The following is a 16,003-nucleotide window of genomic DNA, read 5'->3' as shown; positions in this document are numbered from 1 at the left end:
ATTTTTGGAGTTTCTAACGTGACACATTGAAAATTTTGCAGCGAGGTATAAATGTGAATGACCCAGGCTCATCCTTGGTGCCGCGCCATTTTGGTTTTCGTTCCTTTCATTGGAGGGTTTTCCCTAATTTTTCCCCCGCTTGGTCACGCACTGAATCCACTGCGGCTCCCGGGCAGCGGATTCTGAAAGATCTCAAAATGTGCAGCGTAGAAAGGGACTGTTGCAAGTTTGAAAAAGTATTCGAAGAGAGGCACCAGGATCAGAGGAGGGGCCCCGCCCGCCCAGGACCACCCAGCCACTGGACAGAAAGGCTGTGATGTCACAGGACTGACTCATTCTTGGATCCCTTTCTTACCATTTATTTTTCTTTTTTCTTTTGTTTTTTGCGGGGGGGGGGGGGGGATGGATGACCTTGACGAATGCAATTCAAATCACAAAAAAAAATGTGAACTGTGCGCTGGACTTGTTTAAAGACTCCTCTTTGCCTTTATCTGCACTCCTCTGTGTTCATTTCTTTGTTTTTGTCTTTTTAATTTGGTCTCTCAAACCTCTGGGTTTCTCTCGCCGCTCGGCCACGTTGTTGCTTCTTCGACGGCGGCCAAAAAGGAACGAGATCGCATGTTTTTTTTTGTGTCTTTACAAGGAAACAACCATCTTAAGATACAGCCCCCTGTCCTGGAGAGCCCCCGACGGGGGAACGTAGACTTGAAGCTCCCCTGTCGGTGACCTCTGGTGGGCGGAGGAGTGCGAGTGGGGGACGGGGGGAGACCGATGCGCCGTGCACTCAGAGTACAGGATGAAAAACAAGGAGTGAGAAAAATGCGGGGAAATAAAGACCAAGAAGCAGATAACTTCTCACAAGGTAAATATTGAACGTATGAAAGGGATCTTTAGTTCCGTGTTTAAAGGGGACTATTTGCAAGTCGACTACCTGGTTCTGCTTCATAGACTTATTTACACTGAGGAACTCATGTCACATCACACATAAAGTAGCTCGTAACTTTAGTGCCTCTTCTCCTTCTCTTACAGTGTTCATCCCTCGCCCCGTCTCTCTCTCTCTCTCTCTCTCTCTCTCTCTCTCTCCCTCTCCCTCCGTCCCTCCCTCCCTCTCTCCCTCTCTCTCTCCCTCCCTCTACACCTCTGACTGTTTCCCTTTCTCCCTTCCTCTCTTCCCTTTCCTCCGTGCCAGCGCTGCTATCTGGTGCCTGTCAAAGGCGTAATTGTTTGTATAGATGGAAGTGCCAGCGCCCATGCCAGCCCCTGTGCCAGCCTCCTCCTCCAAGCCGTGTGATGCCCGGGTCCTCCAGGTGCCGCCGGCAGCGTCTGCCAGCTCCTAAACACCGGGTTGGCGAGGCTTTGGCACGGAACCATGGACCTCTCTAGAATATTCAGTTCTTTTTTTTTTTTTTTAATCATTTCAGTAAATGCATGGAACCGCCCCCCTCTCCCCGGTAAAGTAAAGTTGGTTGTCTGGCCGAGCGGCACGCTGGCACGGCCGCCGCAGCCGGCTTAACGCTCCGCGGTGACTCTTCGGAGAGTGCCGGGGTCTTTGAGGAGGTCAGGCTTGGTGCCAATATGACCTGAATAACCCACCAAACCAGACAGCCGTCACAGGGGGCATGTCAACAAGCGCCGGGATCATTATAGGTCTTTTGGCAAGATAGTCAGGTACCGACTCCCCAACGCCGGGGTGTAACGTTGCCATGCGAACCAGCCGTGGTTAGAGTTAAGAAGAACACCCGCATGGACGGTTTTCCTCTGAATGTGTGCCAAATAAATAAAAAATAGAATAGATTATTTGTATGCAGTGCGACACACCTCCAGGACACATAGACATGCTGGTGTGTGCGAGGACGCGGTCGTAGTGATTCTCTGTCTCGCCAGCCCGCTTCACACCGTATCCGACATCGCACCAGAGGGTCGGATCACCCCCGTGGCGGCCGTCGGATTGATTTTCGAGTTTCTGAGTTTCCATCAGGGTAAATGGGAGCGCTTATTTCAGGAACAACAGCGGGTGGGGGTTTTTTTGGGGCAGTTTTTAGTGTTTTTATTTCTTTCTTGTTTGTTATTTATTTGTATTTATGTTATTGTACATCTTTCATGGACATTTTCTATCTGATTTGGTAAATTTACCAAATCATATAGGCAGGTAATGGGCAAATTCCTTCACTCATTCACAAAATAAAAATCTGTCTGTCTGTCTGTCTGTCTATGACATAAAATAACACGCCGGTGCACAGAGCATTCTCGGGGCGGGGGGAAATTCACCACCTCAGAGGAGCTGGAGCCCAGCAGGACTCACTGTGGGGTGACGGGCTGAAATGCTGCCGTCACAGGTTCAAGTCCGGAGGAAACAGCACCAGTCGTTAGCTCCCCGTGGCCCAAGGACGTCGGTCGCTGGAGCAGGGGTCAGATACCGAGCGAGCCTTTGAAAGGCTGGACCCTCAAGTTCTCATCCAACGGCGTAGCGCCTTGAACCGCCAAATCTTATCAACGTCTCCTCCAGACACGTGAATCAAGGACCAGGGCGTGGATGGAAAAATCAGCACTCGAACCTGCAACTGCTTTAGACTTAAGTCGAAAAACCCATTTTGGGTTTTTCGCAATTATCTGTAATTTTAATTGCTCCAGGCCATTTCCCGACTGTGCCATATGGGAAGACCGCCTGCGCTAACCGGCCTGGTTTTAGGAACGTCTGACTATGAGGTGACTCACAACACACAACGCGCAGAAAGCAACCCAACGTTCAGCACCAAGGATATCCAACTAATTTGGGCTACCCCAACGCTGACTTGAAATACATATTAAAAAAACCCCCAGAAAGATAGTCAGGAAGACAGGCTAAAAGAGAAACACACATACTCTAACCCATAAATAAAACACAAATAAAATGAAGAAAAAGAGGAAATAAAACTTGTGTCACACAAATGTCACAGGTTTCGCCTCGCAAATTAGGCTATTATTGTTACATCGACATCCTTTACATAAATAAAAAGGATTACTGAGTGTGACCTAATCAAATAAAACTCTGCAATTTGCTGTCACATGTATTATTGTTTTATTCAAGTAGACCTCGTGTCATTCAGGAGGTTATTCAATGTTTTTAACACTACATATACATTTAATATGTACAATAATAATAACAATAAAAAAAAACTACTACCTATAATAAATACTACTACTACTACTACAACAACTACTACTACTACTACTACTACTACTACGACTTCTAAATAATAAATAAACAAACAAATAAATAATAACAATAATAATAATATCAATAATAATAATAATAAGAAGAAGAAGAAGAAGAAGAAGAAGAAGAATTATTATTATTATCATTATTATCATTATTATTATTATTAGTAGTAGTAGTCGTGGTATTATTTTTATTATTATTATTATTATTATTATTATTACTATTAAAATAGTTAATAATGTTGATACTCTTAAATAATTGTAAACTTGCATGTATAGTCACGTCCGAGGGAACTCATTCTGCTGTAATCAACAGCATAGTCCCCCGGGTGCGTGCTACGTCACGCCTCAGGGTTTTCGTCGTTCCGGTCGTTCGCGGTGACGCACTAAACCGAACCGTGACTAACGCGCCCGCGCCAATCAGCATCGCGGACACTGCGGCGGCCCCCGACGCCGCCCGCCCGGGTCGCGTTCGCCGATTGGCCGAGGCTTCGCTCACGCGGGGCGGCAACAACTGTCGCGGCGGTGCGTTCGCGGCACTCTCGCAAAACCGGCGAAAGGAAGCACGGCGGGTGTTTACCGCCGACGCGCTTCAGCCAAGTTCCCAACCGCCGACCGAGTGCGTGAGAGGTGTAGTTGGCACCGTCTTCCGTTCCAGGTGCGTTCCGGTGGTTGTTTCGTTTGCTCACGGGTTGTAGCTGTGGAGAGCAACCCCCTCTCCCAGCGGCACACAGTATCCCCACATCTTTTTTTTATTGTTATTCCGACTGTGTTTGACACGGCCCTCGGGCGGGGGGGGCGGGGGGGGGGGGTCGTCGTCCCCGATCATTCCGCTGCACCGAACCTGTATGACGTACGCGCCGAACAATAAAAAAAAAAAAAAAGCTCGAATTTAAGTCGACGCGTGCGGCCCGCGTCTCCGTGCGTCCGGCTCCACGTTCTCCTCCACGTTCTCCACGTTCTCCACGTTCTCCACGTTCTTCGCCGTTTCGCCGACAAAACCGCCCGCCGACGCGAGTTCGCAACCGTCCGAGGGCACCGCGAACGCACCGCCGGTGGCTACAAGGAGGAGGGATAAGCCAATGGACGCCTTCGTCTCGGCGCAGAGGAGACAATCGAGTCCGCGTTCGGGGTCTAAAAGCGACAAACAACCAAACCAAGCGGCCGCGGCCGTCGCCTCCACGGGCCCGTTACTCGACGTTCGTCCCGCGTCGTCGTCGTCCGCCCCCCGTCGTCGCGGCGCCATGAGCGGCTGATCCGACTCTGCCCCTGTTTGCATCGAGCAGGGCTGGTGAGCGAGGCCCGGCTGTGGGTCCGGCGGCTTCCCCCACCACCCCCTCCGCCCGCCCGCCCGCCCCAGCAGACGCGGCCTTCGGAGCACCGCGTAAGTGGGGACGCACCGGCGGGGAGTCGAGGTCGTTTCGCCCCCCCTCCGCACCCCCCACCCCCCGGGACGCGCTCGGCCGCCGCGGACGTTGATCCGCGCTTCCCCGCTTGAGCCTCGCGTCCCAGCCGGGCTGCTTATTGTTAGCCGCGCGCTAACCTGCTAGCTAGCCAGCTAGCTAGCTAGCCTGCCAGTGAGTGATGGATGGAGGTGCTGTTATTGCATAGAGAGGTGAATAGACTATTATTGGATAGATAGATGGACTATTGTTGTAAGGGTGGATGGATGGATGGATTATTGGATGGATAGATGGATGGATAGAGGGACTTTTATTGGCTAGATGCATTATTATTGTCCGGCTACATGGACTATAGATGGACTATTAGTGGGTGGCTGGCTATGTATATGTGCGTGTGTCTTTTATTGTATAGACGAACCGACTGATAGATGGACTATTATTGGATGGATAGATGGATGATAGATGGGTGGATAGACTGTTATTAGCTAGATGCATATATAGATGGACTATGGATGGATGATAGATGGACTATCGTTGGATGGATGGAAAGATGGCCTAGCATTGGATTGATGGATGGATTGATGGATGGATAGATAGGTGGATAGACTATTATTGGCTGGATCGATATCTAGATGGAATCATTATCATTATGGAATCGATATCTAGATAGACATTGGAAGGATGGGTAGATAGATAGATGGATGGACTATCATGGATGGATTATCATTGGATGGATGATATATAGTTGGATTATCCATGGATGGATGATATATAGTTGGATTATCCATGGATGGATGATGTATAGATGGACTATCGATGGATGGATGGATGGATGAACAGAAAGATGGACTATCATTGAATGGATGGTTAGATAGAAGGACTATCGTTGGATGGATGGATAGATAAATGGACTGACATTGGTTGGATGGACGGATAGATGGACTGCCATTGGATGGATGGCCCGATAGACTATATTCGTATAGATGGTTGGATTGATAGATTTTATTTTATTTTTAATTGGATGAATAGAAGGATGGATTGATAGATGAGTAGATGGACTATTATGAGACGGATTGATATATGGATAGACTATTATTAAATGGCCAAAACATGGGTAGGAAATCGAGCTGCTCACATCCAAATGTTAGTCGATATTAATAATAATAATTATAATAAAAGAAACAAAAAGGGAAAAAGTTGGCACTATGCAACAAACGAATTGACAACAAACCTCTGTCAACAATTGACACTCAGTTTATCCTTATCTCATACAGAATAAGATACTTATACACCCATTTTATTTTAAAATGGGAGGTAAAAGTTACAAAAACCAAATATTTACTCAGCGTGAGCTTAAGAGTATCAATTTGGGACATTACAACCTGCCCTATAAAGCTGTCTACATACTAACGCAATTGTTTTTCCACTACTCTAATGAATACTTTCTGACTACTTTCATGACTTTTCTTTCAGAAAATATGATTCAGAAGCAACAATGACGTCCAGATTTGGTAAAACCTACAGTCGGAAGGGAGGGGAGGGCACATCCAAGTTTGACGAGGTACTTTCCAACAAGAGAGCGACCCTCAGCACCAAATGGGGCGAGACTACCTACAAAGCCAAGGTGGGCTCCAAGCGTATCGGCACCGCCAACAATGACTCCGTGCTGAAAATTCAAAAAAGGCCCCGTTGCTCTGACGATTGCTCAGAGGATCCATTTGGTTTTGACAGCGACGATGAGTCAAAGCCAGTGTCATCCCGGGCCAGCAGCAAGGCCTCCCCGGCCAAGCCGGCCTCCGCAGAGCCTCCCCAGGCCGAGAGGCCGGTCTCCTTCCTTGATACGGCTAGCAAGTCCAGCCTCCAGGGATGGTCCCAGACCTCGGTGCCACCTCGAGGGTCTTTGGGGTTGAGCGCCGATCGGAGCCAGCCCATGCTGTTGGAGGATACAGCTATGTTCTTCAACAATAGCACCACCGCATCCACAGCCACAGGTAACAAAAAGAGATTTGACAATGGCTGCATGCTGTACTTAAAACCACTTTTCATTTTTTTTGTGTTATTTATTTTTGGAGGGCAGGACGTTTCAAATTAGGGGTGCACAGATACTCTACCCTAGGTACTAGTATTGGGTATCGGGTCCAATACTGTGCTCATGTACTCGTACATATGCTCTGATACCTCTATCGGATCCCAACATCATTCATGCTTCCATTGAGTTACTGCTTCATGATTCCATTTTGGAATGCTCTCACTGTTTGTAGCCAAATTGCAGCAAAGAATATATCACTTTTATCTTTAATTTAACTTTAAATTATAATAAATTGGCAAGAATAAACACTCTACAATAAACACACTTGGTCCTCAAATAAATAATCCCAGTACTATTTTGAGTGAAAATTTCCATATTCTCATTTCCACAATCTATTTGGGGTTTTAACCCTCAGATACTCCATTAAGACGGACTGTAAATAATCCTTGGCAGTCTTGTTCTGGTTCTTTCTGAAATCTGCCAAGCAGATTTTTATGACCAATATGTTGTTTTCATTTACTTGTGGAATTTACCGAGATATTGAAAATAAATCGGCTTCAGTGGAAAAAAACATCCGTAAATCACAATTTAGTTCTGCTACTAAATAAGTTCCTGAGCCATGTAACCGCTGTGCAACTGGTATTTAAAGCCCCAAATCGTAATTTGGTCAGTGCTGCCACGACAATAACAAAAATCAACTAGTATTGGTTAAAACCCAACCCATTTGTTTTTATTCTCTGCATAAATTTGTTTCATTCTACTTTCAATAGATAGATCCTCAACAAGTCAAAACTGAGTTTGAAGTCCTGTGGTGTGAAAGACTGCCAAATCACAGTTGCTTGGATGGAAAAATTGGCTGATAGAATAGATAATGCCACACCTGAAACGGATCATCATGGTTTTAATAGTGCCTGCAAGCAGAAGGTTTAGATAGTTTGTTTTTTTTATTCAGAAGCAAAAATTCTAGTGTTTCAGTATAATAATAATAATAGTAATAATTATAATAATAATAACACCAAAACACTGCCAGGAAGTGTACAATATGATTCGGTCTCACCAAAAATAGAGGAAATTCACAGTAGAATAACACTTGGGCTAAGATATCTGATGTTTCTATAGCAACTTTAATGATATTGCTTTGCAGATGCCACAGTTTGAAATTAGATTAATGTAATCCCATTACTTGTAACTAATTACTCCCCATGCCTGCTACCAGTCCATGCTCCCTGAATAATTGGATAATTGAAATCTCTGTATTGGATAACGTGGACTTTTTTTGGAGGACAGGCTTAAGCAGAATAATTCCAAGCCACCCATTCCTTTGTCCCAGAGACCATGTTCAATTATTTTATTGGCTTTATATAGGATTGGTGTTATGTTTTATTGTGTGTATTATGCATTTTGATCCAGCGGCATCCAGGGTGGTTTATTTTTTCGCCAAGAAAAGAACACAAACACGCCTGTGTTTTGCCAAATCTTATCCAGTATTATGCTTTAGTTATTGCAGACACATACACACACACACACACAGTCATTCAAATTATAGTTTGGAGTAGGTTTGCAGACGCCCAAACATATGTACTTGATGTACACAGTACTGACAAATAGCATTTTACGAGAAGCAGCGTTGTTTGCGTTCTCCGCTTCCTTCCCTTGGGTTGGCGAAGAAGCGTACAAACTGTGAGCTTGCGAGGTGAAGGCCGTGAAGCTCCTATGGATCACTCACAGGCGACAAGCAAAACAGATGCAAAGCCCTTTCACAGAGATGCACTGAATGTTGTGGTAACCATTATTGCGGTCTCATCTTTTCAGCATAACGCCTGTTTTATAGTTGCCGCAGCCATAGTGTTGTTCAGTGTGCGTAAATTATGTAATTCCGATGATTTTTCCGTGAAGGCCCGCACCTCCCGATTTTTGGAACTCCGCGCCGGGCACTCCAGATAATTAAACATGGACCTGTTCGAAAGGACGGTATTGCGAAGAGGTCCGCAGGTACAATCTCTACAATCCATCCATGCGTGGCCACAAATATAACCCAATGCCGTTGAATTCATGGAAGGAGGTGCTGTCTCTGTCCAAGGATTTGGACTATTGTAATACCTCGGGACTTCTTCATAATGTTTACTCTGTGTGTGTGTGTGTGTGTGTGTGTGTGTGTGTGTGTGTGTGTGTGTGTGTGTGTGTGTGTGTGTGTGTGTGTGTGTGTGTGTGTGTGTGTGTGTGTGTGTGTGTGTGTGTGTGTGTGTGTGTGTGAGAGAACCTTACACTGACTATAATAAATATACATACAATTAACACTTAGTATTTTAATCTCACTGCTCCTTTCTAGTTATTCAGATCCTTCTCTCAGGATGTCTTTGTAATGGGCGTCCTTCAGCCAGTTATCGGCGCGGCAGCGCAAACTATGAATGCTCATGCTCTCTGGTAGTGCGTGCACCGTGAGACGCATGGCTCGCTTGCGGCGATTATGACAGCCTGAAGGATGCCGTCAGATGATTTGTAAGGCAGCACGTTTAATTGTTGCTCAAATTGAAGGTTGGCCGACTGACATCAGTGAGTACAATGGACAAATGTACCATGCACAGTCAGCTTGTGCAAAGTACCCTGCTTTGAATTGCCCGAAATAATTGAACCAAAGCTCTCACTTTTCCAGTTGCCCTGCTGTCAAGAAGCATATTTTGTGTTTTTGCGTATGGCTTTCAACTGCCTTTCATTGGTGTCTTTTTTGCAGAGGTTCTAGAGGCCATGATTAAGGGCCAATACCTCCATTGAGTTCTGTAAAGATGACTGTTCCCACCCAGATCAGTGTGTGTTTGAACAATACATACTTTACTTGAGAACATGAGCCTGTTCCTCTGCTTTGCCATCTGAAATCACAGAGCTGCCAAGTGCCAGGGTATTAATCGCAGTCATGTTTGCCAGTAGCATAAACACAACACATTTAAAAAACAAAACTTGGCAGGATTTCCTTGCATTTCTGGGGGTTTTTCTTTTGGGATGCCCAAAACAAGTCGCGTATATTTTCTATATTCAATCGTACAGTAGATGTGGACTCACCTCCATGGAAAAACAGACGGGAGCGTCTTTGTACATTAGCCACTGTTGAAATGACAAACATCTTTTAAAGTAAATTTGTGATTATAACTATTTTGTGTTGATCTAAAGACTGATAATAGTGGATAGCAATCAGAGCCCAACATTTTCTTAAAAAATAACAAATCCCCTCCATAACTGATTATGGTGAAGTTAAATTCACCATAAAAAAAAAGGCAAACTAAGAAATAGAACAAACAAACCCGTTAAACAAATTAACATTCAAACAAGTTTTTATTTAGAACGATTTTTTAGAGCTAAATTTAAAAAGATAATTCTTTAGATTCATTTGTTCATGTGCATTTCTTCAAATGAACCGGGTTGAAAGTTGTGACATGGCCTAGTTTAGCTGCGCCTGTGCACTCAAGCACAACATGCAGAGAGCATGCAATTTTAAGCAATTTCCTCTTGATGTTCAGTAAGTATTCTACCATTTATGAAGTAAAACTGTGTTGAACCGACATAAGAACCTCTTGTTAAGTACTTCCCAACCAAGTTAGCAAAGTTTGACATTGTTATTCATCAAGGAACACCCTAACTTTTTGACTGGTAAGATGTTAGATCAAGACACTATTGAGTGCTGAATGATCAGAAGTCTTGCTTCTGTGTCATTGGGGATGTGCACTCTCTAGATTAAGAACACAGAACTAACAAATATTTGATCTTGTCCTTTCCCCTTAGGCAAGTCCCAGCAGAGTTCATCTTTGTCATCCAAAAAGCAGCACAGTGACTCCTGGTACCGAAATGCCTCTGAGAGTGACAAGAAGCCCCTGGCCCAGACCACCACACTGAAGACGGAGTCCAAGGGCGACTCTGCGTACGACACCTGGGATGCCATCATGGGTCTGTCATCTCCTTCGCCAAGCCAAGAACCCCGCAACCCTCCCTCCACGCTCTGGGCCTCGATGGCCGGCACCACTGGCAGCTATGGGCTGGGCCGGAGCCTCGGCCAGATCAGACAAGAGAAGCCCCTCTCTCCCCCGCGGTTGCAGAGCCCCGGCGAGAGCGAGGATTTGGGTAGTGATTCGGATATCCCCATTGAGCCGTTGGAAGACCAATCGCAGACCTCCTCCTCTTCGCTTCTCAGAAACTCCAACTGTCGGACATACAGGAGGCCTAACAAACAGGGTTCTGGCAAATCTTCGGACTCTGTGAGCTACGCTAGCAGTGTTTTTGGTGCCGATCATCCAAAAACTACACCGGACACCAATAGTAAGACTGGTAGTGGCGGGAGAGGCCGGGCCAGGGACTACACGGTGCTCCACCCATCGTGTGTGTCAATGTGCAACGTCACCATCCAGGATCGTGGCGTGGAGGAGTTTAACAGTGGTGCAGCGCCCTCCAGCGGCAGCAGCGGCGGCAGCAGCGGGAGCAGTGTGGCCGCAGCCGGAAGCACAACGGAACTCGGAGAGGCAGGGTGGCAGAGGAAGAAGAGTGAGCCGGTTGTGACCAGACCCAGGTACAATATCACCAGAAAGCTGGACACCGCTAGGGATTTTAAAATAAATGTCCCTACTATGGGTTTTTGTGTGTTTTTGACAAAATATCGTACAGTTCGCAAAGGTATTCCAAAAATGCGTACTTTGGTATGATTCACACATGCAGCCCCCAGCCGTATGTTTGGGCTGAATATCCAAAAGACCACTATGTAATTGGTGTATTGTGCAAAACTCCAAATTATGGTGATTTAAATAGCGCATAGGACTGCATGTAGTAGTTTTGTCACCCTAATACGAAAATGTGCACTACACACATTGCAAAGGCGATATCATCTTCCAAACACAAAGATTGACATCACCAGCTTAAGAGAATGCCCCAGGATACGCTGAAGGAGTGTGTTTACCGGAGAAGGGAAGTAGTCTTTTGTTGTGTGGAGACACTTGCGTCCGATGACAGTTTTAGGCCCACAGAACAAAATGATTCCTAAGTTCATAAGTCAATATGAAATTTGTATGATTTCAGCTTCAGGGACCTTTACAGCACACCTTACGGCACAAATTGCTTTACAATCAACATACATTATCATGCCAAACAATATGAAACGTTTGTAATGGCCGCAGTTAACATTTTATTGTCTGCACAACAGATTGACACAGTTCTCTCTAGCCCTGTCGTCACCGCAGTATGCAATACCTTGCAAGCTGTATACAGGCAGTTCTCTAATGGCTTGTTTTGCTTTAGGTTTCCTTGGTGCAAGTTCTATCAAACAAGAAGAGCATTTCTTCAAATCTACCAAATTTAGTTTAACATTGATGGGTGACATTAAAGCCTGGAGCTTGACTTGTTGTCTGCTTCTGGTGGTTTATGTTTTGAAACCCCTGACACTCTGTTACTTGCTTTATTTTTTTTTTATACTTTTCTTCAGTTGGAATGTTAAGTTCAGCCACAGTTGATTCTTATTTGTGCAGCCCTCATTAGTAATGTTTTAAACAAATAAGTTAAACTTCCACGGAATATAACTTGATGTTCATCAGCCATAGTTGCAAGAAAACCTTCCATCATGCACCCGGGTATAAGATATTATATGTTTTTGAATAGAGAAGGCCCTCAAAGAATGTTGCCTCCATTTGTATTTACATGTTCTCTTTCCTGCCAAGGGTCAGGCCAACCCAGAGCAAGTCTAAAAAGGAGAGCAAGATGGACCTGTTTGGATTTGAGGACCCGGAGAGCCAACAGGAGGCAAACACGGTCGAAGATGCCACAGGCGGCTCCAATTACAAGATTAAATACTTTGGCTTTGACGACATGAGTGACAGTGACGATGACGACGACGGGGGCGTCAAAGAGCGGAGGAAGACCCAGAGGGCCGCCTTGCTGAAGGAGGTCTCCGCGGAGGCTATGAAAACGCCAGTGGACAGCCCCCCTGATCCCTTCGAAAGAATGGAGAGCCAGGAGCGACTTGAACCCAAGGAGCTCCACAAGAACAGCGAGAGGATCTGGCCCGTCAGTAGTGTAAGACCAGGTGAGTACACAGACAAGCACAAAAACACAAATGTATGTGGATGTATCGCTTTAAATGTATTATGTATTGTTAAAATATCCATTTTCTGTCTTTTTTTTCCATTTCCAATTCCATTTAACCTGTAATAACCAGGAAAGTCCCATGGTCCCAAAATATTAGTTTCATACAATGACAGGACAATAAAAACTGAATACAAGAACAGATATCTTTTGGATAAGGATAAGGCTTTTTGGAATCAATTTTCTCATCGCCATTCATTTGCCATTCACACATAAGGCCAATTTTCGGGTCTCCAATTAGCCACGCCTGCACGGGGAGAACCTCCAAACTGGATATGAGACCAGATTCACAGCCAGTGTGCATATGCAACCAGAATGTCCTGACTCATACAACTATTGTGTTGTTATGTACTATTATTAACTAGTATAAATGCTTACTTTTATAGGTCGCAACTAAATTTGATTTTGGTGTATGTGAATAAGCTTGTTCTGCCTTGTTAACGCTCTGAATTGTCAATAAATGGACGAGCCACCAATAATTCATCTTGATCAGCATATACAGTGGGGCAAAAAAGTATTTAGTCAGCCACCAATTGTGCAAGATCTCCCACTTAAAAAGATGAGAGAGGCCTGTTATTTTCATCATAGGTATACCTCAACTATGAGAGATTAAATGAGAAAAAAAAAAAATCCTTTGTTATATACCCTTTGTTTGCAATGACAGAGGTCAAACGTTTTCTGTAAGTCTTCACAAGGTTTTCACACACTTGCTGGTATTTTGGCCCATTCCTCCATGCAGATCTCCCCTAGAGCAGTGATGTTTTGGGGCTGTCGCTGGGCAACACGGACTTTCAACTCCCTCCAAAGATTTTCTATGGGGTTGAGATCTAGAGACTGGCTAGGCCACTCCAGGACCTTGAAATGCTTCTTACGAAGCCACTCCTTCGTTGCCCGGGCGATGTGTTTGGGATCATTGTCATGCTGAAAGACCCAGCCACGTTTCATCTTCAATGCCCTTGCTGATGGAAGGAGGTTTTCACTCAAAATCTCACGAAACATGGCCCCATTCATTCTTTCCTTTACACGGATCAGTCGTCCTGGTCCCTTTGCAGAAAAACAGCCCCAAAGCATGATGTTTCCACCCCCATGCTTCACAGTGGGTATGGTTTTCTTTGGATGCAACTGAGCTTTCTCTCTCCTCCAAACACGACAAGTTGAGTTTTTACCAAAAAGTTCTAGTTTGGTTTCATCTGACCATATGACTTTCTCCCAATCCTCTTCTGGATCATCCAAATGCTCTCTAGCAAACTTCAGACGGGCCTGGACATGTACTTGCTTAAGCAGGGGGACACGTCTGGCACTGCGGGATTTGAGTCCCTGGCGGCGTAGTGTGTTACTGATGGTAGCCTTTGTTACTTTGGTCCCAGCTCTCTGCAGGTCATTCACTAGGTCCCCCCGTGTGGTTCTGGGATGTTTGCTCACCGTTCTTGTGATCATTTTGACCCCACAGGGTGAGATCTTGCGTGGAGCCCCAGATCGAGGAAGATTATCAGTGGTCTTGTATGTCTTCCATTTTCTAATAATTGCTCCCACAGTTGATTTCTTCACAACAAGCTGCTTACCTATTGCATATTCAGTCTTCCCAGCCTGGTGCAGGTCTACAATTTTGTTTCTGGTGTCCTTTGACAGCTCTTTGGTCTTGGCCATAGTGGAGTTTGGAGTGTGACTGTTTGAGGTTGTGGACAGGTGTCTTTTATACTGACAACGAGTTCAAACAGGTGCCATTAATACAGGTAAGGAGTGGAGGACAGAGGAGCCTCTTAAAGAAAAAGTTACAGGTCTGTGAAAGCCAGAAATCTTGCTTGTTTGTAGGTGACCAAATACTTATTTTACCGAGAAATTTACCAATTAATTCATTAAAAATCCTACAATGTGATATCCTGGATTCTTTCCCCCATTCTGTCTATCATAGTCGAAGTGTACCTATGATGAAAATAAAACGCCTCTCTCATCTTATTTTCCTGAAACACAAACATCACAATTGTGCTGACGTATCTTATACCTTTTTTCTCTATAATGACTCCATATCCTCAAGACCTTCCAATTCTCCATTTAACTTCCAAAAGGTGCAAAGTATCACAATTCGCTTTGTACAACTGTCCACATCAGTCAAAATTCCCAACTACAGCAACTTTACACTCAAGGCCATCATTCTGATACCTCAAATACACTCACACCAATCGCCCTCTAATCTGCTGAAGAGACGACTGAAAACTTAACTTCATACATAAAGTCTCTTTTCTGCTCTAATTCAGGTCGTCTGTTCGGTCTTTATTATCTCACTGCCGTCTACGTTGCAAGCTGGTTAGGCTTGGCCACCTAATCATGTAGTGGAAAACACCATTACACACTTTTTATGCGTTTGACCCTAACATTGACTTCTCCATCTGGACTGCAAAACGGTTGCTGTTTTGCGGGTATCACTCAAGCTGTGGCACGCAAGAATAGAATTTTGCCACCAGTAACATGTGATGTTATTACCACTAATACACACAAATTGTCCTTAGTGGCAGTGTAAACTTTATACTGCGAGCCTTCACTTAAGCACGCACTCACACCGAGAGATAACCCTCATACCAGCACAAATTCATTATGTGCTGTATAAACATTTTCTCAACTACACAAATATACCTCCTCCTTACTCCGAGCAAACGTTGTTTTCTTTTCGACTCTGTTTGTAATCGCTATGCTCTGCCGGCCTGGAACAGGTCAATATGCGATTTATTTGTCGTTTTTGGGATTTAAAGACCTTTCTGGTGCAAATAAGACCACAGTGACATTAGATAAGCCCCCCAAGTCTCGTAAAAGACATGTAAACTCATTAATTTCCTATTTGGAGGGCCAGTGTCAAAAAATGCAAGGGTGGTTCTACAAAATCTGATGGAAACTGGTCTTTCAAAGGACTTCTCTCATCATGTTCAATGATCCATGTTTTTAATGATCATCTTTTCATCAAATTTTGTTAGGTAGCAATGCTCAGCAGATACTAGTGGGAAGTGATGATCGTGGTTCTCGGCTGTTGCTAAGCAACCATTGATAGCCCATTTGATGCTTGGCACTCTTGTTGAGCATTTTAAATATTTTTAGCTTTTGGTTCACGGTGCCAGTTCACGAGTATTCAACTCAGAGCACCGTACTGACCGTGCTGCAACCAGTGTCTTATTGAATGTCACGGTTATGAAACTAGTTCAGTGAAGAGTTTTCTATTTGACCTCAGTCCTTTATACTCAAAAGTTTAGTTGTATTGTTAAGTAGACCA

The 16,003-nt window shown here is 44.7% G+C and overlaps 1 protein-coding gene across 1 annotated transcript in view; it reads left to right on the top strand.

Annotated features, from left to right (window-relative positions):
* Positions 1-4,345: 4,345 nt before the first annotated feature.
* Positions 4,346-16,003, top strand: part of LOC307245437 (wings apart-like protein homolog) — a 38,605-nt gene continuing 26,947 nt past the window's right edge. Inside the window, exons 1-4 of the mRNA XM_080021007.1 lie at positions 4,346-4,582; positions 6,075-6,592; positions 10,405-11,182; positions 12,321-12,685. Coding sequence (XP_079877133.1) covers positions 6,097-6,592; positions 10,405-11,182; positions 12,321-12,685 — 1,639 coding nt within the window. The 5' untranslated portion in view covers positions 4,346-4,582; positions 6,075-6,096. The remainder of the gene's footprint in view (positions 4,583-6,074; positions 6,593-10,404; positions 11,183-12,320; positions 12,686-16,003) is intronic.

Source organism: Zeus faber, assembly GCF_960531495.2.
Source record: "Zeus faber genome assembly, chromosome: 20".
NCBI lineage: Eukaryota > Metazoa > Chordata > Actinopteri > Zeiformes > Zeidae > Zeus > Zeus faber.
The sequence above is the reverse complement of the archived record's forward strand: the minus strand, read 5'-3'. Positions and strand labels throughout refer to the sequence as shown.